We start from the raw sequence: 27,895 nt of genomic DNA, 5'->3' as shown, positions 1-27,895 counted from the left end.
CAACCGGACGACCAATGTAGCATGGGGCACTCATCCGTTTACTTCTTGGCAGTTTCACACAATGTTGAAGCCTTTCTTCAAAGTTCTTTTCAACGTTCCCTCACGGTACTCGTATATCTATGAGCCAGGTAAAGGAGCCTCTTCATATATTTTTTGTTAGCTAGATATGCACTAGAGGAAACGGGGGAAGATGAGATTAGTTGGTAATAAAGCAGATTATGGCAGATGTACCATCAGTTGTCATCGACAAGACAAACGAAGACTGCTAACTGCTGAAATTTCAGGAATGCTAATTAAGATGGAATGATTGGGATCATTACGAGAGATCGAGATATCTTGTCTAAATTTCTACCCCATAGGCTAGATTCTACGAAACAGAAGGTTTAAATCTGAGACCAAATTGTCATCCGGACAACTTTCAGAGAAAAAGTTGTCAAAGTGGCTCACAACCTGGGATATATCTGGGCATGAACAAAAGAGAAATGAGAGATATTGGACCGGAGTTAAAACACACTGACAGACAAAATTGTGTGACAATACATTGAGCGTGGCAGAGCACGTGCAGGAACTAGTTAAAGCCACCGAAATACCAGCAACATCATCTGATTCAACCCCTTACAGCAGCAACGTAGCCACGAATATGTATGTATGTATGTATGTATGTATGTATGTATGTATGTATGTATGTATGTATGTATGTATGTATGTATGTATGTATGTATGTATGTATGTATGTATGTATGTATGATTAGATCCTCCTGCAAGCAGGAACTCGCGAAGAAGCCTAATTGGCTGCACATTCCTGAAACTCATCAACAACATTTCCCGAAGCAATCAAAACTGAACAAGACATTCAACAGAAACACCATGATGGTCAGCTAGAGCTGCCTGCCCAACATCGCCAGAATCATCAAAGGACACAACATGCATATATCGGGCTCAGCCACTAACACCAAGAACGAGAAGGCTTGCAACTGCCGACAGAAAAGACCTATCCCCCTAAAAGGAAACTGTCGGACATCCAACATCATCTACAAGGCCGAAGACAAAGCCACAGACAACTCTAAGACCTATATAGGTCTAACCGAACCTCCTTTCAAGGCTTAGATATGGCTACCACAAACAATCCATCAACCAGCCACCAAACGCCACGGAACTCTCGAAACATATCTGACAGCTGAAGCAAAGCAACAAGCCATTCACCATCAATTGGTCGATCGCCAGCAGATCAAAGGCCTACAGCAACGAATCAAAGTGGTGCAACCTTTGCCTCACAGAAAAACTCACCATCATCGACGGAGACAAGCGATCCCTCCTCCACAAATGCTCAGAACTCATATCAAAGTGCCACCATGGGAACAAGTTCTACATAAGCAACTTCAGAAGGGGCCTGCGTGACCTCACCCTCCCCAGCCAAACCGCAGTACAACGCCAACGGAACCGACAAAGGAGCGGACGCAGATAAAGGGACGGTATGCCAATAATCCTCTATAATCCTGACGATAATCCTCGATGAGTCTATTTGCTTGGGTTATATATTCCAGGAGTACAACATGAAGCTACCAGTTGTCTAATGATCCCTCAAACGTGTGAAACTGAGTAACAACTACTAGTGTTCCACTAGTCTCCACTAATTTCACCTATACTTCGCTCTGTCCACCGAACATAGCACTATGCGCCAAGATAGACGCCAACCAACCAAAGGTTTATATATACATATATATATATATATATATAAACTTGGGTAATACGCCCTTAATGACAGTTATTCAAAGCCAGTTTATATGCTTTAACACATCAGTAGAATCACTGTGGTCGAGTGGTACGGGCTTAGGTTTGTGACACGAAGATCCGGGGTTCGATTCCTACCTTCGCCTGATGAGTCCCAAAAGGACGAAACCGGTCGTGAAGTGGATTTTTCTGGTGCGTTATTCTTTATTGATTGATTTATATATATATATATATATATATATATATATATATATATATATATATATATAAATATCATGCCACAAGGATCTAAATATTATGCGGCTTCCTGTTGTAGCGTGTTTTACTGAACTAGATTTTAAGCAAAATCAAAATACTTTACATTGAGATCAAGTACGAATACTTTTCATGGAGTACCAGTAGCAAGTACTTGCAAAAAGTACTCAAGTACAGAGCATTTTCAAGTATATTTTTACCCTATGATCTCTGCCCCATCCCACCTTGCGCTAATATGAACAAATGACGAGTAAAACATTGAAATGTCCAGGATTGTACATGTTAACACAAATGTTGAATTAATGGGCACTTTCATTTAGGTTTTCCCATACATAATTAGGAACATGTTATTTCAATAACCGTATAGCCAGATGAGTTACATAGTTTTCTGCATCTTATTTATAACGACAAACAAGCGGGAAGATGGGGAAGGGGATGAGTGGTGGAGAGGAGAAGAATAAAAGCTTGGGAAGGGGCGGAAAGTGTTATATACTTCTTCCCATGCTTCCTGCTTCAAGTAGTTTCAAAGCATTTTAGTATGATGAACAACTTTGAAGGCAATTCTTAGACCATTTAAATCTTTGATGACATAAGAATAGAAAAGAAAGAAAAAAAAAGAAGAATACCACAGCTTACTGATGATTAATTTACTCTGTATATTCCAGCATCATCGATGCTTTCATAAAGCTACACGAACAGCTTCCACTTGCTATAACATTTAATACAATCAACAATCCATAGTCTGTAGCTATACAGACTTGAACAAAAGACTTTACCCATTGAATTAAACATTAATCTAATGTCATGCACACATGTATACAAAAAGAGTGAAATAAGAAATTCAAATTTCAAAAACATTAAAAAGATAAGCCCAAAATTAGATAGAAAAACAATAGCAAAATCCCTATTTTTTTAGTACCACTCATATAAAAAAAAAAAACGCTAGTTCATTATATCATTATATTCAATATATCTGTATTGTAAAATTTACAATGATTGCCAACAACTCTGAAAAAAATATTCTTGCAAGTTTTTGATTCACACAGGTAAGATTGTTAATAGTAGTGAAGATGAGTTTGCAAGGTTATATTATTTACTCTTTGACGGAAAAAGCTCAAAAGAAAAAAAAACAATGGCAGCGCTAACTGTGAAGGTGTGTGAATCTGCAATAGACAGGAGAGTCTAGAGAGTTCTAATAGTACATAACACCAACAGAGGAAGGCAGGAATCAACCAATATATCGTTATGTGACATTTATGACTATAGACTTTCAGTGGCCATCAATATTCATTAACAATTAAGTTGCTACTGTGCACACAGTTAATTCATATTATTTTCTCATCTATTGGAAGGGCAACATGCAAACAAATAATGGAAGTCTCATGTTGTGAATAAAATGTTTGAGATATTTTAAAGAAAAACAAAGACATTTTCAGCTGCAGTGCCCTGATGACATCATCCATTCTGCTGTTGCCAGATGTATTTACAAAATATCACTACATTTTAAAAATTCATATCTTCACAATACAAAATGCTATGAGGATGTGGTTTTCACAGTTAGATTCAGAAAAGATTTCAGCTTTTTATTTCAGCAATCAACTTTATCCACCACAATATCCTTTTGAGCAAAAGTTGCAGAATAATCTATCAGACATGTGTTTCTATTTAGAAGGGTCACCTCATGTGACAATTGCAACTTTAGACCATAACTTTAAAAACCTAGAGGTATTTCAAGGAGTAGACGCAGTGGCGTAGGAAGGTACTTTTGAGTGGGGGGGCTGAAGACTGATGGCCGGCCTGGGGGAGGGGTCTAAGGGGAGGGGGCTTCCCCCTCCCCTTTGGAATTTTTTTGCATTTCCAGGTGGCCTCAGATGCAATATGGTGCAATATAGCACACTTCAACCCACCCACTCCATTTTGTATATAATTTTGCATTTTCACCTGGCCTTAGATGCAATTTGGTGCTCCAAATGAGATTTTTTTTCTCATTTGGAAATGAAAAAGGGGTTTTCTGACTTGCGAAGCGGGGGGGGGGGCGGAATGATACTTCCGCCCCTCCATATTTTTCACTGGGGGGCTGGCGCCCCCCGGTTCCTATGCCCTTGAGTAGACGTTTCATTATGATTTTGATAAAAGTGCTAGTCATCTATGAAGATTAGAAATGAGGGTGGTTGGTTTGGACACATAATTACTGTTAGGCTTTGTTAACTTAAAACTGAAGAAAAAAGAAAGCATAAACTGTGTAAAACCAGGAAAATACAAACAACTATTGAACAAGGAGAGAAATTGTGGCCTTGGAAGGGATTCGAACCAGCCATCTTCGTGACTGCAAGATCGTGAGGTCACCCCAGGTTTGAATGATTCCCTTATTAATTCCCTGCAATCACTTTTTATTCCTCTCACGATCTTCGAGAACATCAATCGACGGACGATAATGTAAACTAGTCAACAGAGGTTTCATAGATCAAGTAAAACTAACTTTAGTGACTTTCATTTCATAGACCCACTGCCTAGAGAACATACACACTGAGACATATATAAACATGAAATATTGCACTTATTATATCATATAATGGATAATATAGAGGCCCTCCAGCCCTCAATCTTACCTACAAACCAGGTCAAATTGTTTTCATTCTAATAGCTACTTCTACTTGAATATCACAAGAAAGCTGCTATGATCATTGACTTTTACTTCACAGTAGAGGATCTCTGCAACAGGAATTCACTTTCCCTGAATTTCCTCTCCCTTTCATAAACAATGGCATACACACAGAAAGTCATGATCATTGAACTTTCTTATGCCTCCACATCTACCTCCCACAGTTGGTTGTTGCTATAGCCACCAATGGCTAAGGTTCAATCCATGCACTCTCTACAAACTGCATGGTCTAGCTACGGTATGCACCTCTGCAATACCCAAATATGAGTTGGTGGCCCCACCCCCCCCCCCAACAACTCTCACATTTATTCATTACTATTTAGAGAGGTAGGAACCTGGCAAGAAGAGCCACCGCAGTTAATATTCCGACATTTGACCACCTCTTTTTGCCTAGCATCTTTCTAAAATTGCTTCCAATCAAATTAGGTTACCAAAATAATATCCATATAGCTGCCACAATATTCTGTCAAGGTTTAATTTATAGAGAACTAGTCAATTTTACAAGAAGGCTAGACTTTTATCTCTGTATCGAATTAGAATTTAAAGATACTCCATTGAAGAAAAGGGAAAGCATGCTCTCCTTATTAAGTACATAGAATTTTAGACTTGACACTTACCAGAATCAATTATTAATATTTAAACACAACTGCTTTCATCTGGTAGTTAAGTTGGTCTCCGGACGTTTTACCAAACCTGTCGAATATGAGTCAAGCCAAAGCTGCGAATATTTGATAAAACTCCTACAAACCTCCTAGATACTTCTCATGGAATGAACCTTACCTTAACTATGGAGGTTCATTATGTATGTCATTCTAATTTTGGCTTTGTTTTGTCACTGAGGTTTTTTCCCCCCTTCACATTAGTACAAATCACATGCAACATGACAGAATTGAAATTTTCAATTGCGACAGTTTCTTCAAATAAATCTGAAGTGACATTTGACTCTGGTTTTAATACTGAACTGCATTTGTTACAAGATCTTACTAGCGAACAGCATCAAAAATTCACCAAACTTTAAATGCAAGAAGGTACCTTCAAGGCTATTACAACAGTCAAGGCTGGATCTACCCCTGGGCCTGGGGCCAGATGTAACGTTTTGGGCCGCCAACTGGCCATAATGCAACCAACAGCAGGTGCTTGTGTTTACATTTTCATCATCGGATGCGGTTAACATTGCGTGTATAAAGTAAATGCACAGTGGGGTTCATCCTAGGGATTTCATGCATGGTTTAATTTTGATTGATGTATAACTTGCTGTTCACCCTGTAGATAGGAATGTAATATATGAAGAGGCAATGAAAACATCAATTGGTTGAGATACTTGCAGTGATGCTTCTATTAGGGCCTCTTTTGCTTCTCTTTCGAATTGGCCTTTTTTAAATTTTGGGGGGCTCCCTGGGCCTCACTCCCCCCCCTCTCCCAACCTGACCCAATTAGTACAGCACTGACAACATCAAATATGAAGGTTTCGGGAGGTGAAAACACCAGTCAATCTCAGCACTTTTCTGTGGAAAAGATACAAGAACCTTCACCCAGCTATAAAATTTCATATTTCATAAAAATTAACAAAATCAATTCTTACAATGAATCTGGTTACAACCAAATTAAATAAGATTTCCTTTGTGAACAACTGTGGAACTGGACAAAACCATTTACTAAAAAATTTCCAAAAGTTGGATATTGTACTAAACCAACAAAAATTACAATAAGAAGAAGAAAAAGAGAGAAAGTGAGAGGGGAGAAAAAGGAGGAAAAGTACTGAATGATATTTAGTGAACATTCTAAATCATGTGAACCATAATCTTGCTTCCGCAGCTCTAAATCAATTTGGATACAAAATAAGTCAATACAAATGGTCTTCTTTGGAAATTTACCAAAAAAATAATTTAAAAATATTTAAGAAAATAAAAAATCACACTCAGCTCAGTGCTAAGCTTCATAGAGTATTCAGAAACAAAATAAAAAAAGTTTAAAAAAAAAGTCATTTGCATTTTGGGTTTTGATGTGGAATTTTCCTTTTTGTGCGATGTGTCTATCCAGAAATCACTTTTGTCACTGGTGCGTGGTGCTGAGGAAGTTAAATCTTCCAAAGAAACTGCATAGGGTACTAACTTGAGGTAAAGAGTATGCAAAAAATACGCCTACTGTAACCAAACGTGGGACATTATCATCCACCAAAATAAACCACAGTATTTCCAGACACTCCGTACATATCGCATGTATACAGCGACTGTGTGAATTCTCATAATGAACCTGCTAGCTTGAAGCAACCTCATTGCATTTGGTTTTCACTTTCACAAACCATATGGTGGTTAGGCAGTGTGTGAAAAATTAATTAATTTGACTCAATCCTTAACAATTCATTAAAAGACAAAGAGGAAACTGGGAATCTTACAGCTTACACTTCATTCTTGGAGATGAACCCTTTACAAATCAAGCTAATGACAGGTCTACATTTTTTTATATGGTTCAAAAATTCTGAAAAATATCCGAAATAGTAACTTTTTTTCCATCAATATCAAGTCCAAATTCTGATAGAGTATACTTCAAACCTTGGATAATGGTTCTGTATACAGCTTCATCACACACGGTTTATCCACAGAAACCACTGACTTCAAGTGGTCAGTCTTCTTTCTCTGCTACTTAGAACTAGCCTGTGCTGTGGGTGGTGACAATCCCTGAAACCATTTCTGTTGTTGGAGGTAATTTTTTCTACAGTATCAATATATTGGCATCTCTGATGCAGCTTTCCATACTGACTCCTCACGTATATCTAAAAAGTAGTTAAATATTAGATTTATATTATTTTATCCTTGAAATAAATCTTCCTTCCTTAAGTCCCTTTAGAAGTTGAAGTCTGTTGGGTTTATATGTTAGGGTAACAACTATGTATTTAAGCACACTGGTACAAATGAAAAACATAAAACTAGGCTAAATAATGGTACATAATAAATATAACACTAGGCTAATAGTACATCATAAACATAGCAATAGGCTAATTGTACATCATGAACATAACACTAGGCTCATGATACATTGTTAACATAACACAAGGATAATGGTACATCATAACCACTAGGCATATGGTAAACCATAACACTAGGCTAATGGTACAACATAAATATAGCTCTAGGCTTACAGTACTTCCTAGACATAAAACCAAGCTAATGGTACATTGCTATCTACAGTATGACAGTAACACCACATAGATCCTAATTGTTGCATTACCAAACAGACCAAAGAAAGAACAAAACCTCAAAATAGGCATCAACTAGAAAGGCTTAGTGATTCCTTGCCACATTGTAATAATGTATAGTCATGTCACAATGCCAACACTATATTTAAGCGTTAACCATTGTTTATAACATTCTTTGCATACTAATTTCATAACAATAAAGCATTTCAAAAAGAGGTCAGAGACTGTCTAATAATTGGATCATATTCAGCTATTCACACTTTCTACATATTTTCCGGCAGATAATTATGTAAATGACCAATACAGCACCTCTGCTTAAAACTGGCAGTTAGCTTCATATGAATTTAAGGAATTGTGAATTCTTCAATCAGGAAAAGCTTCACAAAGTTAACTTCAAATGTTGAAATTGGTGCGTGGAGTCGCATTCCAGATAGCAATGGATTTGCTCTTCTCTGACCGAGATTTGTTCTTTACTGGTATATCAATTTAACAATATTTAATAATTACTCTTCTTTCAATATATAACAGACTTTATGATGGGTCTCAGGGTCAGGCAAGACCATAAATTGATACTGACCCAGTGTTCCAACCAGTGCCTTGAAACATCAAGTGAGTGCAAATTAGCACCTCAGATGAGACAAGGTCGCGAAACTCTTGTGACCAACATCAACACCTTCCGCACATCTACCTGCACGGCATTGTCTCTGGAGCCTTGGGCCACGTGGGTCACCAGTTCTGAGCCGGTACATCGGTCCACGAATCTGCCCCTGACGATTTTCCCATCTTGGGAATTGTAGCACGGAACCAATCACTAGCTATAACACACCAATGACACAGGAAGTCTTCCTTTCAATTACAAACTTCCTACAAAAAAAATATACAAATAAACACATTCTGGGGAAAAAAGATCTCCATATGCCTATCAAAACGACTGGAAGCAGAACTACACGGTTGGCGTAAACTATTACGAGATTTGCACATGACCTCCGACCTCTACAGGTGATTCGCTGTAGCCTTGTACTACTCCTCAGCTGCGACTATGATTCCTATGACGACCACGAGGACTGTTATGATGACTCCGGTGATGTACACCCAGAATAAAAGCTGCTTCATACGTGAACTCTGTGAATTAAGAACAGACACAAAAAAAATATCATAGAAATCATCCAACGTTGATATTTGTGATATCTTCATGTCTCTTCTTCAAGCTAAAGTGCACCATCACGTCAATATTCAGATGCTGAGGGGGGCCTGCAGCTTTACTGTGGCTGGCTGGCCCTGCAGGGCAGGGTTGGACATAATCTTTTGTGCTCAGCATTTCAAACAAAATGACCTATCTTGTCTGCAGAGATGTGAAAGTGTAATGTTTGATATAGATTCAGGCTTCTAGCAGCATGATTTTATGCTGTTGCTGCAGATTGTTGTCATGTTTGATATGGATTCAGGCCTCTAGCAGCATGATCTTATGCTGTTGCTGCAGATTGTTGTCATGTTTGATATGGATTCAGGCCTCTAGCAGCATGATTTTATGCTGTTGCTGCAGATTGTTGTCATGTTTGATATGGATTCAGGCCTCTAGCAGCATGATTTTATGCTGTTGCTGCAGATTGTTGTCATGTTTGATATGGATTCAGGCCTCTAGCAGCATGATCTTATGCTGTTGCTGCAGATTGTTGTCATGTTTGATATGGATTCAGGCCTCTAGCAGCATGATCTTATGCTGTTGCTGCAGATTGTTGTCATGTTTGATATGGATTCAGGCCTCTAGCAGCATGATTTTATGCTGTTGCTGCAGATTTGTGTCGTTTCAACACAGTCGTGAACAAAGTTCTACTGATTAACCTCTTAAGTATGAAGGACCTTCTACATCAGTAGCATTTGTGCCGTGCTTAGTCGTGGTGATATGTGTCAGGATGCACTACTGTATGCACTACTGAAGGAACAAGACTACTCCATGAAATGTTTTGAAGTAACTATCATCTGAAGTTACAGAGAGAATCTTAAAATGACTGTTATCCCTCCGGCATGCAAGCCACCCAAATTTGAGGCAATCCTGTTGTACTTCAGCAGCAGAAAACAGCCCCAAGACATTCAAGGAGAAGCAAATTCAACCATCATCATCATCTTTACATTAAAGCAAGTTTTCTATGAGTGTATCTGTTACACCTTTCTTTGATGCCATGTCATGTGATACTAAACTCTCATAATGATGTAATTAATTAGCTTGACTATATGCAAATTTACTTTCTAAAAATGAAGTAAAAATTCCAAAATTTTTGAAGTTTTACAACTTGCATTTTACCTTCTACCAATTAATAGTGACCTTGAGAAAACTAATAGGAATTTACTTTATATACCACCCCCCCCCATTCCCTTAACTCAGGGCTTGATGGAGAAATCAACACAGTTATCTTAGTTTGATAGATTACATTATGTCTTTGTCTTTTTACTAAAATTTGTTAAATTTGGTAAAAACTGTAGACCAACTACAATTATAATAGGATGCTGTTAAAATATAATTTTTAAATAAAATATTTAAATATAATATTAAACTATAACTGCTACAATTTTAGGATGAAATAACACTATTTTTAAGCTGTATTTTGATATTCCTTTCTGTTTACTAAGGAAAAACTAAAAACTTGAGTAAGTCTATAAAACTCATATCACTGAGCTCCTAGTACTGGAATTATTAATATATATTTTTATATGATTGGATATTTTTTCAGTGATTTAAACTAGATTGATTTCATATTATTCTATACATGTGCAAATGTTTGTCTCTAAAATTTGTATTCAAGTTTTTAACATGACCTAGTTACAACTTACAATGACACTGTTTGTTTTTTCCACAGTTTACTTTCATCATGCAAACATAATATCATACAAAGGGGTACTGATAAAAAAAATATTAAAAAACCTAAACCATTCACTTTCTCGGGACACTATGACATCCCAAAACGGACGTAACTCAGAAAATACTTTAAAACCAAGCTGACTCTCTGGAACTTATCTCAAGTTTTCTTTAATAATCATTTGACAGGCAAAGGTAATGTATGGGGTTTGCATCTCCTTTAAATCACCACCAAGAACTACTTGTTTCCACAAATGAATTAATTTTTATTAATCATTAGAAAATGCTCTAGCAAGATAATCATTATTTCATTGGGAATTTGCTTACACTCTGACATCTATATCTGTATATACTGACCGCCGAGTATTCGTGATTGCAGGTCAGAGTTGACTGCTGACAAGCAGTGTTATGATTGTATGTTGATGACATGACTTGTGTGTGTGTGCAAATATGACATTAAAGCAAAAATGATTGCGTGGAAGCAATCATAGAAAAAGCATAGAAAGGAATTTTGGTGGTGTCAATGTTTGTGTATAAAAGATATTGTGATTAATGTAAATATTCTGATTGCCAGTCAGCAATCATGATGGCATGGAAGAATAGTGACCATTCTTAGATGTGAAGTAGTTATGAGTTGACTGCAAACCATTATTGCAAAGTGAATGATTGCTAGTGTAAAGTCATGTTAAAGACTAATGATTTCCAGTCAGCACCCATAATTGCATTAGAGGTTAGAGGCTCTGCTCCTAGACTTGTTAATGACTAATGACTTGATTAACAGTCAGCGAATGATTGCATATAAAATAGCTACTGGTGTATAGTCAAGTTAAAGGTTACTGACTTGATTGCTTGTCAGCAACCATGATTTAAAGAGCAGTTGATGTGTATATAGTAATGACATGATTGCTACATATCAATCATCATGATTACAAGAAAAGACTATATATCAACTGTATATTAATGTTAGCAGTTATGAACTGATTGCCAATTAGCAACCATGACTCCACAGAGAATAGCTACTTGTGCTGTTGTAAAATATTAATTAAAGAAAAAGCATTAATTAACCATCAAATTTTCTAGACAGCTGTCCCATTCTGTACATTCACCTTTGGTAGAAGACAGAATTTGCGACTTCTGACAAACTGCAAAATTTCCAAAAGTCATTCCTAAACTTGCTTGAATACATGTTTTTGCTGAGTTGAGTGAAAGCACTAGTGCACGGCAAAAAGAAATTCATCTTTGACTTCATGCAGAATTAAATGGTGATACATTCTCAACGCATGTGCAAGTACATCATGGCATTCACTATAGTCACCTTAAAATTATGACCAATGTCTGTACGTCTCCATCCTTGAGACAAAATTGATGCCGACTTTAAAGGGGTTCTCTAGCCACACCCTAAATTTACAGAGGGTACCTATCGTATCAGTCCTATCTGATTCCGCGAAACTTGACCAGCTGCAGTTTTTGATTTCACCGAGAATTCTTTTGCGGAATCTCGGGCCGACACTTCTGGGCAAACTACCTGCACATCCCTTCACACATAGCATGACACAGTTGAGCTAAAATACGGCTTTTACCACTCAAAACTAGTACGCTTTTAGCAACGAAAAGATTCCCGCATTTTGGCACTTTCAAAGCATGTCTCGTCTTTGACCAATCAGAAAGCTTCTTTTGACAGATTTATGTTCACGGCCGATAAACTGGTTGCTGGGCTCAAGAAATGAAATATAGTAGAACTTATAGCTGAGATTCCTACCATAAGTTGATCACTGGTGGTATATAAGAGTTTGTTCGTATTTCTGAAGTAGAGTTACTTTGCAACATATTTTCACAACTAGTACATTGATAGAGATATAACACAGCACAAGACAGTACTGATCACTTGTATTAGGAACAATGCGACAGCGCCCTCTGTATAATGCTCGAGAGCCCCATTGCCAGTCAGTAATCGTGACTATGGTAAGCTGGTCTGTTGTGATACTAATTACTAGCTTGTTTTCAGAAACATGCTTTTATATAACTTTTTCTTTGTTTTGGGATCATATCACATCACTTTATGGAATCTGAGGATTTATTCCAACAACATTTGTATTCAACATGTTTCTTAACTTAAGGTATAGAAGTATTTAGATTTAATACATTCCAGGGTTTCTTTCCCTGATTGTGGTTTTGCATAAATGTCACCGAGGAGCTGAAATTCTGGTCTGTTTTGTGCAAACTTAGCTAATCCAGCCACCCTTCAGAGAACAGCTTTGGACGATTGCATGGCAATTTGTTCAAATATATATAAAAAATACAATAAAAACTTGTATTGAAAATCTGTTACATATCAAAAATGAACTGTTATGAATTCCATGAAAACCCAAATAATGCAACGTGCAACTTCTTACGTCAAAATAACATGTCATCTTTTAGCCCCAAACTGAAAGTGCTTGGAACAAAACTTATAGCTTGGATGCAAGACAAGGCAATTCTTTTCATGAAGTAAAAAAGAATGGTAAAACTTGTTTAAATGAATATATATATATATATTACGATTTCAATTATATATATGTATATGTAATATGCAATATACTTCTAAAGTCTAAAGATTAAAGGGAAGTTACGTATTACTCTCGTAAAATTAAATGACAACTGTCTTATACATGTGTACATGTGACCTTCTGCCTGCAGGATAAAACACTAAACCAGCCCGAACTGACTGTCAGGACCACAGAGTATAAACTATGAGAAATTGTATTATGAGTAGCTTATAGCTCTTCTTAAGGAGAGCAGATATTGGCTGTTTATAGCACCCAATACAAAAGGATGTTAAACTTACTATATGAAGACAAAAAGCTTATGGTGTATTTCAAAGACTGTGAATTGTAGTTTCTAAAATAAAGTGATTGAACAGCATATATGTGTATATTTATATAGATGAGATACCCCCACACTGCTATATGACATGATTGACAAGCTGTTCGATATATATATATATATATATATATATATATATACTTATGCAGATTGCTTTGGCATTGGATGTGGCCTGCACCTGGTATGTGAGCCTGTGAGGTGATTATAATCGTTAGCGGCCAAACACTGCAAATTAAGAAATCTCTCCATCGGGATGCATCGAAAGTAGGCAAAGTTAGAATGTTTGTTCAAGAACAGAATATGAATAGGAGTGAAAAGTAAGAACACTTCAAAATATACCTCTGATGCTAGCGACTGAGTGTGCTCGAAAATCTGGACCATTAGTTTGTACGTTTCTGTCCATTGTTTTGTATTTGTTTGACTATGGATGGGACATCTCTAAACCAAAACAGATAACCCAATGCCATAATGAATAATATTCATGTTAATGCACTAGTGCTAGAGGGTTACAAAGATAACTGTTCTTTCAAGGAAGACCTAACTTTTCTTTCTCCCGGGAGAACTCCATTTACTTTACTGCGAGAATGACGCTTTCCTTTCACAGGAGAATGAACTTTCCTGTACCGAGAGATTGTTTTACTGGGAGTAACAGTGTTTCCTTAACCGGTAGGGGGCAATTTGTCTTCACCGAGAGAACTAGCTTCTTTCATCACGGGGCAAAATTTACTTTTCTTTCACAGAGGACCTAACTTTGCTTTCCTGGGAGAACAAACTTTCCTTTTAAAACTGAGACACCTTACTTTGCTCTCCCGAGATGGCTACGTTTTCTTAACATGAGTATACTGAATTATTCTTCAACATGATAATTACCTTTTCTTTGACAGGGAAGTCAACTTTATCTGGGAGATCAAGTCTCCTCCATAAGCATACAGTCAATGTTTTCATCATTGTTACTGTTTACTATGAAGTCATAGGGCTAATTTGAAAACCCTGTTTATTACACAATGAAGCCCTACACAGTTTCCAGAATAAATGTAGAAATTTTGCTCAAAGTTTTGATGAAATAAGAGGAATGGTTAGGTAAATGACTGCAATGGGTTGTGTTAGTGGGTTAGTTCAGTTGATTCAGTAACATCAAATCAAATAGAAAATGTGCTAAATATTGGAGCAAAATGGATGATGTATTCTTTGTCAGGGTTCAAAGATCAAGCAGAAAATATTGAACTTCTTGATTGAGGTTGGTGAAATCGAGTCTTTTCAAAGTTGAATTATACATCAATCACGAAATCAACACTGCAATCGCTGCATGGATAATCAATTTCAAGAGACCTGAATTTCGTCTTTATATCGTTACAATCACATCAACTGAGTTTCATGAAATAACATTTTCTTACCGAACTTATCACTAAGTCCTGCTATTAACATTGTGAACACACACCACTAGAATTAATTCAAAAAGAAGTTTTCAAGCAGTGTTGTCATGCACAGACAACTCCACATACCGAAAGAAGATTGAAAATGAAACACCTTTCCCCTAAAAACTACACAAAACACAGAGCTCTGTACTGGAATAATCATATTCAATTAAAATCTTGAAAAATTCGCCAAGAACTCACATGATCTTCAAACCGAAAGGGAATTTACATTTTTCAAAATTATTTTCAGAATTTTATATTGTATATTAATTTTTGTTATTCTTATTTGCCTAGGCATGATAACCATTTTTATGCATGTCTGCTGTTAAATGTTTTCACTCCGGGAACCATTGCATGGGATAAGATACACACTTTTGAAACAAATGAGTCAGGTTGGCAATGTTACGTATCAAAATATCTCTAGTGTGACACAACAAAACAAGAAAAAAAAAAAAAACATTTATTCATAAGGTTTTTTGTACTTCCTATTTTGGACAAGTTTTTGTTTTTTGTTTTTTATAAGAGGAATTAAACGTTTCTATCTTCAATTTGTTCAAAGTTAAATATATACTGTAGTTATGATAGCATACAAAATACATCATGCTTCTTTCTTCACTTTATTTGTTTTGATTGGAAAGCACTGTGTGTACCACAAATTTGTCAGGTTCAATGGTTCAGTCTACCTATCTTTCCTTAGCTAATTTGTACAGGTATCTTAAAATATATTGTTAGCTGGACAAACACCCTATGGTCTTAATGGAAAAAAATCTGGCATTTACAAAGTTTTCAGTCTGCTGGAACGCCAATAATCGTTCTGTCATCTCTAAAGTTTAGTTTACTGTACCACAGTAATGGTCTGCAAGAGATATCTTTGGTCTGCAAATACACAGTTTCCATGAAACTTTCACATTAAATGGGAATATTATAATCCTTCATATGACAACTGAACATTTTCCTATCACATTGTTTAGCATATAAATTGTCTGCAGGGAAGCGGTCTGAATTTAGAGTTTGATGGAATTTTGACATCGCCCCTACACCTTTGATTGTGCTCACCAATGGTCTGCAGAAAGACCTTTTGGTCCGCAGGAGAAAGAAGTTTGCATTAGTTTTTTATGGTTGATGGGACAGACTTCTGATCTGCAGGCAGAACAGGTACACATTAAAGTTTTAGCAAACTTATAGATTTCATTTATACCACTCTGAATCGCATACAAATGAGTTCTGCTATAAACAGTTTGAATTACGAGCACGGACTGATACGATAATGAAACGCAACCCAACCTTAAAAATTCTCCATCACAATTCATCGACCAAAACCCTTCACCAATCCAAATACAAACAAACAAAGAACAAATCAAAGAAACATGTGTTCATGCACATTCCAATATTCAACAATTACAATAACTTCACCACCACAACATCTTTTTGATACAATATTATTATTATTATTTTTTTGTCCCTACAGCTTTTACTAGAAATTGTGCCATTTCAAAAGCTTTCCCTTTTTGAGCTTAAATTTATTTGGTGCATTTTGAAATTTCTCGGCCATCCCAAAATAATGAAGAGACCTGCCATTAACTTTGATAGCCAGCCAACAACGTGCGATGAGGAAGGAGAAGAATTGACGAAACCCTGCCAGAGAAATACTTTGAACCCTGATTATCAGCAGATGCACCAGGGTATAGCAAATATTAGAATGAAAAATGCAAAAAAAAAAAAAAGAGTGTCATAAAATGGGCAAAAAACTCGTTGAAAACAGCAAGCTAACTGTGGTGAAACAAATGACAAAGGAAAGGGAATACTAAACCTTTTCTGTCGACTGTTGAAAATTAGTTAAATCCGCCAGTTGTATGTGAAATGCGTCGTCGTAATCGTCCTGCAGGGATTGAGTACACGGAGTATGCAAAGGTGTTGGTCAATGGTCATAGCCAAAAAAAAACATGCACAGCTCTTTTACAGAATTACAAACCAGAATGCAAAATGCATTGAGGTTTCGATGACTTCAATGCACTAGACTTCTGCTTGTTAGTATAACCAGAACTAGCTGTTACAATAACACTATGGCATGCTAACACAGGTCAGTCTGTACGTGGTTATACACACCTCCATCAAAAACAGTAGGGTTCTTGTACTCAATTTTATGAATCCGCACACCAAGTATTACAAACCCAACCAAATCTCTAATAACTTCGCACATTAAGGTTGCAGAGGAGTCTACTTATGGACAATTCAGATTGGAATATGCCCACAAAACTTCAAAGAATCAACTTGAAAGAAGCTAATACAGGTCACTGGAGGTCAACCTGAGGTCAAAGGTCACCCAAATGCAGGTCTACTATTGTATTACAATAGCTTAACTCCCAACCTTAATGGACATTTGGTTCTCAAGTTATTGCAAAAATACTAGTTTTTGACCCCTGATTGACCTTGGTTGACATTGGATCACATGACTGTTATGTTTTGAAACAATCCCTTACCCCATTCACAACTAGTCCCAAAATATCAACCTTGTCACACCCTGTCAATGGTAGTTTCACAAATTATTGAGAAAAACTAGGCCAACATTACAGCCAACTCCATGGAGTGAAAGCAAATCTCAAGTTCACAGGTGCTTGACCTAGTTTCTCCTTGGCAGCTGGCCAAGAAATGTTTTGAAATTCGTGGTACCTGTGCAACTTACATCCAACCAGAACTACCAATGATCTACAAATATTTTCTAGAGAAGGCATGCTTCGCCATTCAAGTGCACTATTCCATCGAAATCACATCAACTCTTTAGCAAAATATCCATACGGATGAGTCACAAGTGTTGAAGTAGCTCTAGTACTTTTATATATCTATGGTCTGCAAGCAAGCCTTGGAAGACACTGTACATGTATGTAGATATGTACATAGCAATTCAGGACTTCTAGCGACACACTTAAGTCAATGGGGATATTGTCGCGAGTTCAGATTCAAATCTACGGATGCCCATACGATCATTTTCAATTGTCAGTAGGCTCTCCTTTTCTTATGAGGCGAATCGCCCATGTCATATACTTATAGGCTGGACGATGGGAGATACCGTATATTATGAAAAGGTTTTAACAAGTTGTCCCCTGGTGACCCTAAATGACCTTCGATATCCACCAAAAACGATAGGCTGTTTGTACTTAATGTGGTCAACCTATATACCAGAAATGAAATCAATCCAAGCTTTGCTTCTTGAGATATCATGTTTACAAGCTTTTCACTATTTGACCCCTGGTGACCCCAAGTGACCTTTGACCTACACCAAAAACAATAGGCTTCTTGTACTCAATAAGATACTCCTATGTACCAAATATGAGAACTGTCCAAGCTTCCCTTCTTGAGATATCGTGTTTACAAGCTGGGCGTCACAAACGCACACACACACACATACACACACGCATACACACACGCATGATTGCAAAGGTTACGATTATCATCGAAACCAAAAAATCGCCAGTTTCGACCCGTTTTTTTTTAACTTGGAGGATTCACACCGATTTATCAGGGTTTCGTCGAGGGTTTCAAACATAAATTGACGTGACAATAATAAAAAGATCAAATTTATGTGTGTGGTTCAGCATTAAGTTTCTCGTGGAAAGGGGCCGTGTTCACGTGTGAATTACTCAAACACTTGTATCACATATTGTTTGTCAACTATTCTCAAGTGGGTCCAATCCGTTTTAAAGAGACTCCTTGTCTACAGTATGCTTTTGTAAAAAAAATTATATATATAAATATATATTATAATAGAATAATTATAATTGGGAAAACCCTTTGACCAAGAGACCATGAAGTACATTTCACAGTAATATGAATATTAAAACAATATCGCAAATATTTTTATTTATTTGTGGTCAAATAGAAACCCGCATTTATCAAAACGAACACCGCATTGAATCATGTGCCTCACCACCGGTGTGTGTGATCCCCTTATAACCTGTTTCCTTCACATGTAAACACCGAGAGCAAAATTGATATTGCTTCGGATAGTTTTGGACCGCAACGTACGTACATTATAACATGGTAAAAGATACACCTTGTGATTCACACACCGTAAGTTGCATCCATCACAGGTGTGGTTACTCTGTGAAAATACTTTCCTGATGGTCTTTACAAAGTACCCTACTATCAACTGTACTTGAAGGACAGAATTGTCGGGGAAGAATGGCTTCCCTGCAGATTACTTGTACAAACCTACATCACCGCTTCTTCACTATGCTAAGAATTTACCTCAATTGGGACAAACGACAAACACATCGACCCAAAGAAGGTTCATTGATATAAAGGTAAGGGGACGTTAAAGTATCCATTATTATCATGGATTGAGTCACGTTAGATGATTCTCTCAGTTTGAAGTGCTTCTGACACAGATTGGTTGTCTCTACTTAAATACTAGACTAACTTGTTTTCTCGTTTTACCCAGAAAGTTGGCAAGGTGTAAACGACACACAACAAACTGTACAACCTTCCACTTCATGTTCGGAATGAAAACTGATGATTTACAGTTTTAACAGAACACAGATGCTAGACACCCATTGTTGAATGGACTATAGCTATAAATTGGCTCCTTCTTTGCTCCCACCCTACCACCCTCCAAAGAAGAAGGAAAAAGAGAAAAGGAAAAAAAAGGTACATATTGAAAAGAAAGTAAAACTTTGGGTGGAATAAAAAGCATCTCAATGCATTAAATGAAATCATGAAGCACAAATTAGTAGCAAAAGGGAACATGATTTAGGCAGACAGGGTGGGGGGGTGGGGGTGCTGGTTTATTAGTCTTTATCTAAAACAGGACACACTGTTAAGAATTACTACTTTCAGTTTGTAACAGTTGCCCCCGCCCACCCCCGAAAAAATAAAGTAAGGCTAACTGGATCTACCCTTGACATTCAAGCAATGAAGTGATAGCAACTGGTTATCAATTATCTGTTGGCATGCACTGAGCAGTTAACAATAAAGAAGAAAAAAAGAGATGAACAATTAAAAAATGAAAAATGAATAAAAAGACATGCAAAAATACTCAGAAATCGATATCTACTTAATCAAGTCCGGAGGATACCTCTCATCACTTATGGTTACAAAGATTAAATCGAGAAAACCTGAAATTCAGTCGGCTAACAAACTGGTCACAGACAGCACTGTATGCTATCTGTCAACTTGGCTTCTGTAACTTTAACTGGAGCTGCTTGATAGACAAAGGTCAATGATATAATGGACTGCTGATCGATGAACTGTAGTTACTCCCTGAATGGGAGTCACAGAACTTTTAAGACTCAAAAAGTATATTACAAGACCCTCTCACATCGAATTTGTCTGGGACACAGTTGGGACCATCCTAATTCAATTTCTCTGTTCCTTGTTAGGTTAATGAACAATGGAAATTTACAAGCAAATATGTAAAGAGCAAAGACAATTTTTTGCTTAGAATGGGATTCCAACCAACTGGTGACATGCTAACAGCAACAAGCCCTGTACTCTCAAGTGAGCCATGTTGCACTTAGTTGGTGGCTCCTGATAGAGCCATGTCTTTGCTGGGGATATGGTTGAAAGGGTGGAGGGGAGGGGGTCCTGCCAGTCAAAAGCTCTTCTTTGTCCTAAAACCCTTTCCCATTAATACCTCATTACCACTATTTAAACTTTAAGTTCTTACAAATCTATAAATCCGAAGTTACAATTTTTTATATTTTAATCTGTCATTATTTCGTTACAAACTTTTTACCAAGTATTATAAGTTTATTATTGGTAAATAATATATCACAAGAATATCACGGTAATGTCCATCAGCCAATCTTGTTACGGCATCTGTTTTGTAATATGTAATCTGTGTATGTAGACGTACACACGATTCATCTTTGTTTCACCCTTTTCATAATGGACTGTTCTACTATGGCAAAGGATGCGTTATTAAAGCCCAAAGGCTCCTACAACAAATCTTTTACACCTTTTCTGTATTTTCCTCCCTTTTAAGTAAACAAGTACATGTTTACCCGTAATCCTTTTGTGGTAAAATAAACAAATGAAATGATTTTGTCATGACTGTTTCTAGGAGATAAGAGTTGAGTGTCTTTCATTAATTAGGTGTCAATGTTAAAGCAAGCTTGAACAGAAATTATGGCTTGTAGTCTGATGTTTTCATCGGCAAAGCACAAGCAGACTAGTTTTTTGCAATTGATGAACTGTTTGGAAAAATGTATGTATTGTCTTCTCTGTGAGGTGAAGGAGCCAAATAATACAGGTCACCCACCACATTATGGGAGCTTGAAATTACATAAAAATGTGTTTCCTGGCATTAAATTTGAACAGTAAAAATAAGTTTCAGTAGTTTTCGATTTAACTGCTTCAACAGCAAATTGAACAGAATTTGTGACAACTTCAATTGTTACCTTTTTTTTTCAATTCTTGTGACTTCGTTTGACTTCACACATTAACTATAGTCGAAAACACTGAAGCTTATTAACACCATACACAGACACTTGAACACATTAGAAATGTCGTCAAGGCTTATATATGTTATCACACACTGCATATTCCTATGTGTAGACACACGGTACACATACTGTCTGTGCCAATATGCCCTTGCATGATGAAACTTTCAATTGCATTCCCTATGCCTTGAACATGTCCATATTGGGCGATATTATATTGAACTTCAACCACAGTATTTATGACTACGAATCAAACGTTATGCCTATCCTTCATACTAAAATGTTGCAAACCTTAAATTCTTTGACGTTATCTTAGCCAATTGTGTGGACAGAGTTACCACAGATAAGATGTAAACCAGCACGGTCTGTAAAATTTTAGTTCCAGGACCCCTGGATCTTCCATGAGGACTGAGCCAATGCTGCACTAGACACACAACCCTTAGAATAGATACTCAGAAATCATCAAAGATAGTAAGATATATGGACTTGTATCTTAAATATCTTAAAGAAACTAAAATTAGCTGATCTTCCTATAGTCGAGCTGGGATCAAAAACACTGTAGATAATTTTTTTTCTCAAAAATCTCGGTGCCAGCAAAGACTTTTGGGTGACGCCCTATTTGAAATCCGCCCCAAACAATACAATAAACTCAAGGGGTGTTCAGGGCTTCACTTGGCATTAAGAATAATAGCATACACGGTATATGACTCATCCAATCAGCAACTTCTGCTATATTCCGATGGCAAAAGTCTCGTAAACAGTAATGATACTAACAAGACAGAAAGAAGTATTAAGAAGACATTACAGCACTTGACCAAATCATTATTTTAAAATCTCAATTTTATCACAGAAAATCAAGAGCAAGCGGAATACTTGACACACTACACAAAGAAGATCACTGTCAGATGCTTTTAGAAATGCAGAGAGTGATGTCACTTTGAATCACAAATCAACCTCTGAATGCTCCTTTAACTTCAATCATCTCCACCTACAGTACAACATAATTTACCCCCAACCCCCGCCCCCCCCCCCACGAATTTTATTTATTTTTATTTTTTTTTTATATTTTTTTTATTTTTTTTTTTTAATATTACCAACAAATTTTTATTAACAAAAAATAAAAACACAGAAAGAAAGAAATTTTTATTATTAATAAGTAAAAAAAGTGATAAATTATAATTTGTTACTCACTGCGGAAGTACCCACAGAGCCGTTAATGGGTGCCTTTTCTGACTCGTCCAGCTCGTTGACCAAAGGTACGTCATTGTCACGGCCTGTTCCATAAAAATGACAGAGAATTGATAAACAAGTGGTTACTACAGAACAGGCGGTTTTATGGTTATTATCTATTTTATTATGTAACATACACATTGTCAATCTATGATTACATGATTTACTCCCATTAACATACATTAGGAAGAGTTAAGGAGACAGAACACCCAAACATTATGATTTGTCTAAGCGAAAGAGATACTCCTCCCCCACCCCTCGCCCCCCCCCTCAATCCAGCTAAGAAGAACCTTGCTCCTTGGTCCAAAGTTGGAACTGGGGCTGTCAATTTGTGAAGAGTGCAATTACAGAGCACCACCAGGATGTGAAATAATTTACTTTCGTTTCTCTTTCATACTTTTGCAAGGTGAAAGTCAATTTGTCGTTGGCACCGAAAATGGATGCCGTCGTTACTTCATGTTAATAATATCTTATAGTTTTCGCATAAAATTCCCAGAAAACAAACGTTCCGATAAATTAAAAACAAACAAAAATCACTTTCATTGCAGAAAATAAACATTGTCATAAAAAAAAATTATCCAAAAAGAGAAACCACACATCTCCATTACAGAAATATAAACATTCTAAATGAATTTTAAATGTACAAAGAGAAAGGAAGTTGTCTCAAAAACCTCTCTAAAAGAAAGAAAGGGAAAAAAATTAACATCCATTGATTTAAAACACGAGATCAAACGGTTTGAAAACATAGCAAAACTCCAGGTAATACAGTATTACGTATTTCAAGCACACATGCCTAGATGATGTCATAGTTAGACTTGTTCAAGTCTTTTGCCTTGTGTGTGAATGAACCTTAAACCTGTGTTATCTCCCAAAATGGAATAATACTTTTCATTAGGTCGAATTGTCTCTATCAGACAAGATTAATGTTGTAAGGTTGGGGTGTGCATTATTCTTAAATGTCACTGAAAAAATATAATTAATAAACAATTTCTTGAAACCTCACACCTATGACTCACCTGTGCTCTCTATAGTGATACTGATATACTGAAGAGACATCCATATAATTAAATGGAACATGACGAAGAACGCCGCCACCCAGAAGACAGGTTTGGGAATCCCTCCCAGAAGAGAGTCTTCCTTGTTAAAATCAATTACACCTAACAAAATGGTGGCCACTGCAATACAACAACAACAGAAAACAGAATCATCAGAATGTTCACAAAACTTTGTCATTTGTTCCTTGTGTTAAATTTCTTACTTTGGCAGCAAAAAAATACATTACTATAAAACATGAAAATATATGTAGTCCTATGCTGACGGCTTTGAAAAGGTATTTTGCCACATGGGCATTTCCGAGATATTTTATAAAGGTATAATTAAATATGATAATTAATCATACAATTTCCAAAAAATGCTTAAATCCAATGAATAATTTTGACAGCTAATATTACCAAAGCATACAAACCCTTGAAATATTGTCTGTTATTATGGATTCTTAAATTCAAAATTATTTGCAAAAAAATGCATGTCTCTGCAATACTGTAATGTTTAAGAAGAAAACACCAATGCCTTGCCACCAAATGTTACTCGAGTCAAGCTGTCTCAGCTGATTAATACTTTGAAACTGAAGCACCGGTCAGGGTCGGGAGGGGTGAGGTGGGGGCGATCTGGGTCCGTGACTAGTGGGGTACTCATCGATACGAATATTAAATGAATTAATGGCATGCACAAATCTCTCCTCAGTCCCTAAAACCATATCTTTCAAAGCTGTTTCCGGGAAGCTAATTGAGTGTATTAAATACCAGTAATTTCATGAATGCAATTGAGTATTTATTAGTAATCAATGATGTAACTTGATCGACATGCACGATTTGTAGATGGAAGGGATCTGTATGACTATTGAACAACGATAAAGAAAAAGAAAAAAAATACTTGTTTCACAGCCTACGGGTGTTTTAATACATATCTAATACCTTTGATAATTCAAAACAGACTATTACAATTATTGTCCATCTATTGATTTCTCATGCATCCACTTAATAATTGTTGGAGGGGCAACATCATATTTGCCCCTAGATTTAACCGATAAAGGGGGCCACTGACCCCTCTGCCCCCCAGGGTTGATTCCCCTGGGTCAGGGTTGGTTCCTAACGTACAATGACATACAAGATTCCAGCATTTCTCATAACCAAAATTAAAGATATGTTGGTGTTACCAATTTTCCAAACTGAAATATTAATTTAAAACAATTTTCTATTTGTCCTCACTGATCTTACTTCCCAGAAACACAGTATTTCAAAATACTAGTGTCACAAACACCACTGTGTCATCTTCAGGCTTTTACTTAACTTCACTTAAGGTTAGTTAACTTACTTGCAAGGTACAAACCCAGGGTTCCCACACTCCAGTGAGCCCAGTTGTAAATAGGACGGCTTTAGTTTTTTTGGTATGGTGAGGGAGAAGAAAAAAAACAAATATGCAAACATTAGTTTTAAAGTAAAAGTTCACCATTATATTGAAATATCTGTTTAATCTTGAATTTACTTTTCTAGTTTGTGTTACAATCAGTGAAGACTGTTTCTCTAGAATTGTACTTCTGGTTGAAAGCAACAATTAGAAGTAAACAGGTTTTGCCTGTCATATGCTGACATGTTTCTTCAACAAAACAACAAAACCCCAAAATGTACTTGTTGATGTAAATTTGTTGATAATGTAGTGCTTCTCAACTTGCAACCAAACAATTTGGAAACGAATAGCTGCATATGTTCAAACTAAGACATCGTCTATCAACTTTTTGCACCAAACGAAGATAAGATGAGCAAACGATTAACAATTTCGAAAACACGATTTCTTCTGTGAGGACACAGTTTTCATGTCATATCTGTCTTTCATGTGTTTGTCACATATATATAAAAAAGCAAATCAGAAAACTTGGAACTTTGAAAAAGAGTCAACATTCACTTCATCAATCATTTTTATTAGGATCCGAGTCGTTATGGTGCTTTAAAACAATAGCTTTGGGCATAAGACGAGCAGATGTTGTAGCAGAATGAGATTAAATTAATGCAGAGGCTGGATGGCTGAAAACATTGTAATATTAATCAGTATGAATATTGAGCCAGTCATATTACAGGGTAGCCAAGGCTGGGGTTGTAATATATAACACAGTGGAGGTAAACAACTTTTACTTCTAATTTGACAAATTTGAAAGTAAACAGTATGGTAGTTTGATCTCATAAGATTGTACAACTGTTAACAATAAAAGTAAAACCAGAGTAATTCTGATACAGACTAGAATTAGAGGGTCTGTAAATTCATACAATCCTTAGGGCAAGCTCCTCATATATACGTGTACAACATAACCATTTCGGGACTCGACGAGGCATTCCCTACATAAATTAATTCCCTGCTATGTTCTCCTTACTTTGGTGTTCCTGGGTGAGGCCTGAACACCGCCATTACAGCGTTGCAGATGGCGAGGACTATCACCGTAGTACCAAAGATGGCGTGGAGGAACCGGATATTGCCTTCCTAAAATATTGTCATTAAGATATATAAAATAAAAGAAAACAAATTAGTAAAGATATTTTTTGGGCACATTAAGTGACTGGTTGCATGAGGTGCAGTGCTGATAAGGTTTACCAGTTCAATCTAGAAACAGTAGTGCTAAGGTTGTGAGGAGAGAGGTAGGCGAGGTAGTCACATAAATAATCTATTTTAATAAGGATTTTCTTTTAGAAATAAGCAAACAACTTCTAGATAGAATTATGGGCTGAAACATTTGACTCAAACAATCTTGCAGTGTATTTCTGTCCATCAATTGCTTTGCGTGCAAAAACACAACTACATTATGATTTTTTTTCTCGATACGACCAATTTTGCGTCGGTGGTGATATCAATGTGCGGTAGCATGGTGCGATGGTAAATTGAGAACTGTAATGGTACACCTTGAAACCACTGATGTAAGATTTAATTAAGTGACAGGAAGAACGTTCGAAAGCTCATTGGCGGTGAAGATCCAACGATCCAATTTCACAATCAATAGAAAATGGTGCACAGTATATAAGAGAACTGCAGTGGTGAGCAGAGGTGTAAGTGAAAAGAGATATGTAAGTGATGACAATCCACTGATATATCGGATGTACCAGTCATTAAAACTGCAGAACAGTTGAACGGATTATTTTAACTATTGGAATCATTACACTGTAGTGTCATTGGCCCTCTCAACCCTACTGTAAGCCCCAGTGAATAATATCACCATTATTCTTCAATCTCCAGAGTGATCCCTGGGGATTGCCCATCCCTTATTTTTTAGTGTCTGGGATAATAAATCCCTGGTGAACACACGCACACCTTTTTCTTTCATTTCAGTGATTATCCCTGGTGGCTTTCCCACTTGTTTCACCTCATTATGGAGATATCTTTACTCTATGTACTGCAGTAAATGATGGTCCCATACAATATCCAGTCAGTGTTCTTTCCTTGTCTAATGCCCAATATCCCATGTCCACAGATCCTTTCCCCCCGTCCAAATCTCCTCCCCTTACCCAGAGCCCATTGCCCAGAGCCCCTACCCTTGTTCAGAGCCACTACCATGCTCAGAGCCCCTACAGTGATCAGAGCCCCTTACCCCTGTTCAGGGCCCTTAGCCCTGTTCAGGGCCCTTAGCCCTGTTCAGAGCCCTTACTCCTGTTCAGAGCTCTTTACTCCTGGTCAGAGCCCCAACCCCATGTCCAGACCCTCTACCCATGTCCAGAGCCCCTACCCATGTCCAGAGCCCCTTCCTTTCAGGGAATAAATTGCCTTGTAGTTACTTACCGATGGTAGGATGTATCCTTGGACATGAATCACGATAACAACAGCTGCTATAAGAGAGGAGCTCAGAGCAGAGACCATACAAGTCCGATGAATCTAGAGACAAGACAATAAGTTAAATTATATCACCAAAGCTTCATAAAAATCCAATCTCTATGCAGGATTTACTCACAATTGTATATCAAGGAGCAACATATCTATTCACATCCCTACCCTGCTGCCTTTCAGTCTTCCTCAAATGACACTGGAAGGAGAATGGTATGGGGGAGGGGGTTAAAGGGGGGTTAAGGGGGAGGGGTTATTCTTGAATCTGAGTGGCACCCTTAGCAAATAAATGGATAAAGGGATCATCCACTTTATTAAACAACATTTAAACAATTTAAATAGTAATTAATCAAAAAAATTAGGTGTAATTCTCATGTGTAAACTACTGTACTT

The 27,895-nt window shown here is 36.9% G+C and overlaps 1 protein-coding gene across 2 annotated transcripts in view; it reads right to left on the bottom strand.

Annotated features, from left to right (window-relative positions):
* Positions 1-2,622: 2,622 nt before the first annotated feature.
* Positions 2,623-27,895, bottom strand: part of LOC139973205 (putative ferric-chelate reductase 1) — a 50,292-nt gene continuing 25,019 nt past the window's right edge. The window contains exons 8-14 of one of the 2 annotated variants that reach the window (XM_071979722.1): positions 27,461-27,553; positions 26,067-26,173; positions 25,016-25,074; positions 23,659-23,817; positions 22,604-22,686; positions 16,786-16,854; positions 2,623-8,966 (exon numbers count right to left, since the gene is read on the bottom strand). In XM_071979722.1, coding sequence (XP_071835823.1) covers positions 8,865-8,966; positions 16,786-16,854; positions 22,604-22,686; positions 23,659-23,817; positions 25,016-25,074; positions 26,067-26,173; positions 27,461-27,553 — 672 coding nt within the window. In that variant the 3' untranslated portion in view covers positions 2,623-8,864. The remainder of the gene's footprint in view (positions 8,967-16,785; positions 16,855-22,603; positions 22,687-23,658; positions 23,818-25,015; positions 25,075-26,066; positions 26,174-27,460; positions 27,554-27,895) is intronic. The other variant, XM_071979731.1, reaches the window with a different exon arrangement.

This window comes from Apostichopus japonicus, chromosome 2 (genome assembly GCF_037975245.1).
Source record: "Apostichopus japonicus isolate 1M-3 chromosome 2, ASM3797524v1, whole genome shotgun sequence".
Taxonomy (NCBI): Eukaryota; Metazoa; Echinodermata; class Holothuroidea; order Aspidochirotida; family Stichopodidae; genus Apostichopus; species Apostichopus japonicus.
This window is presented reverse-complemented; position numbering and strand designations above follow the sequence as displayed.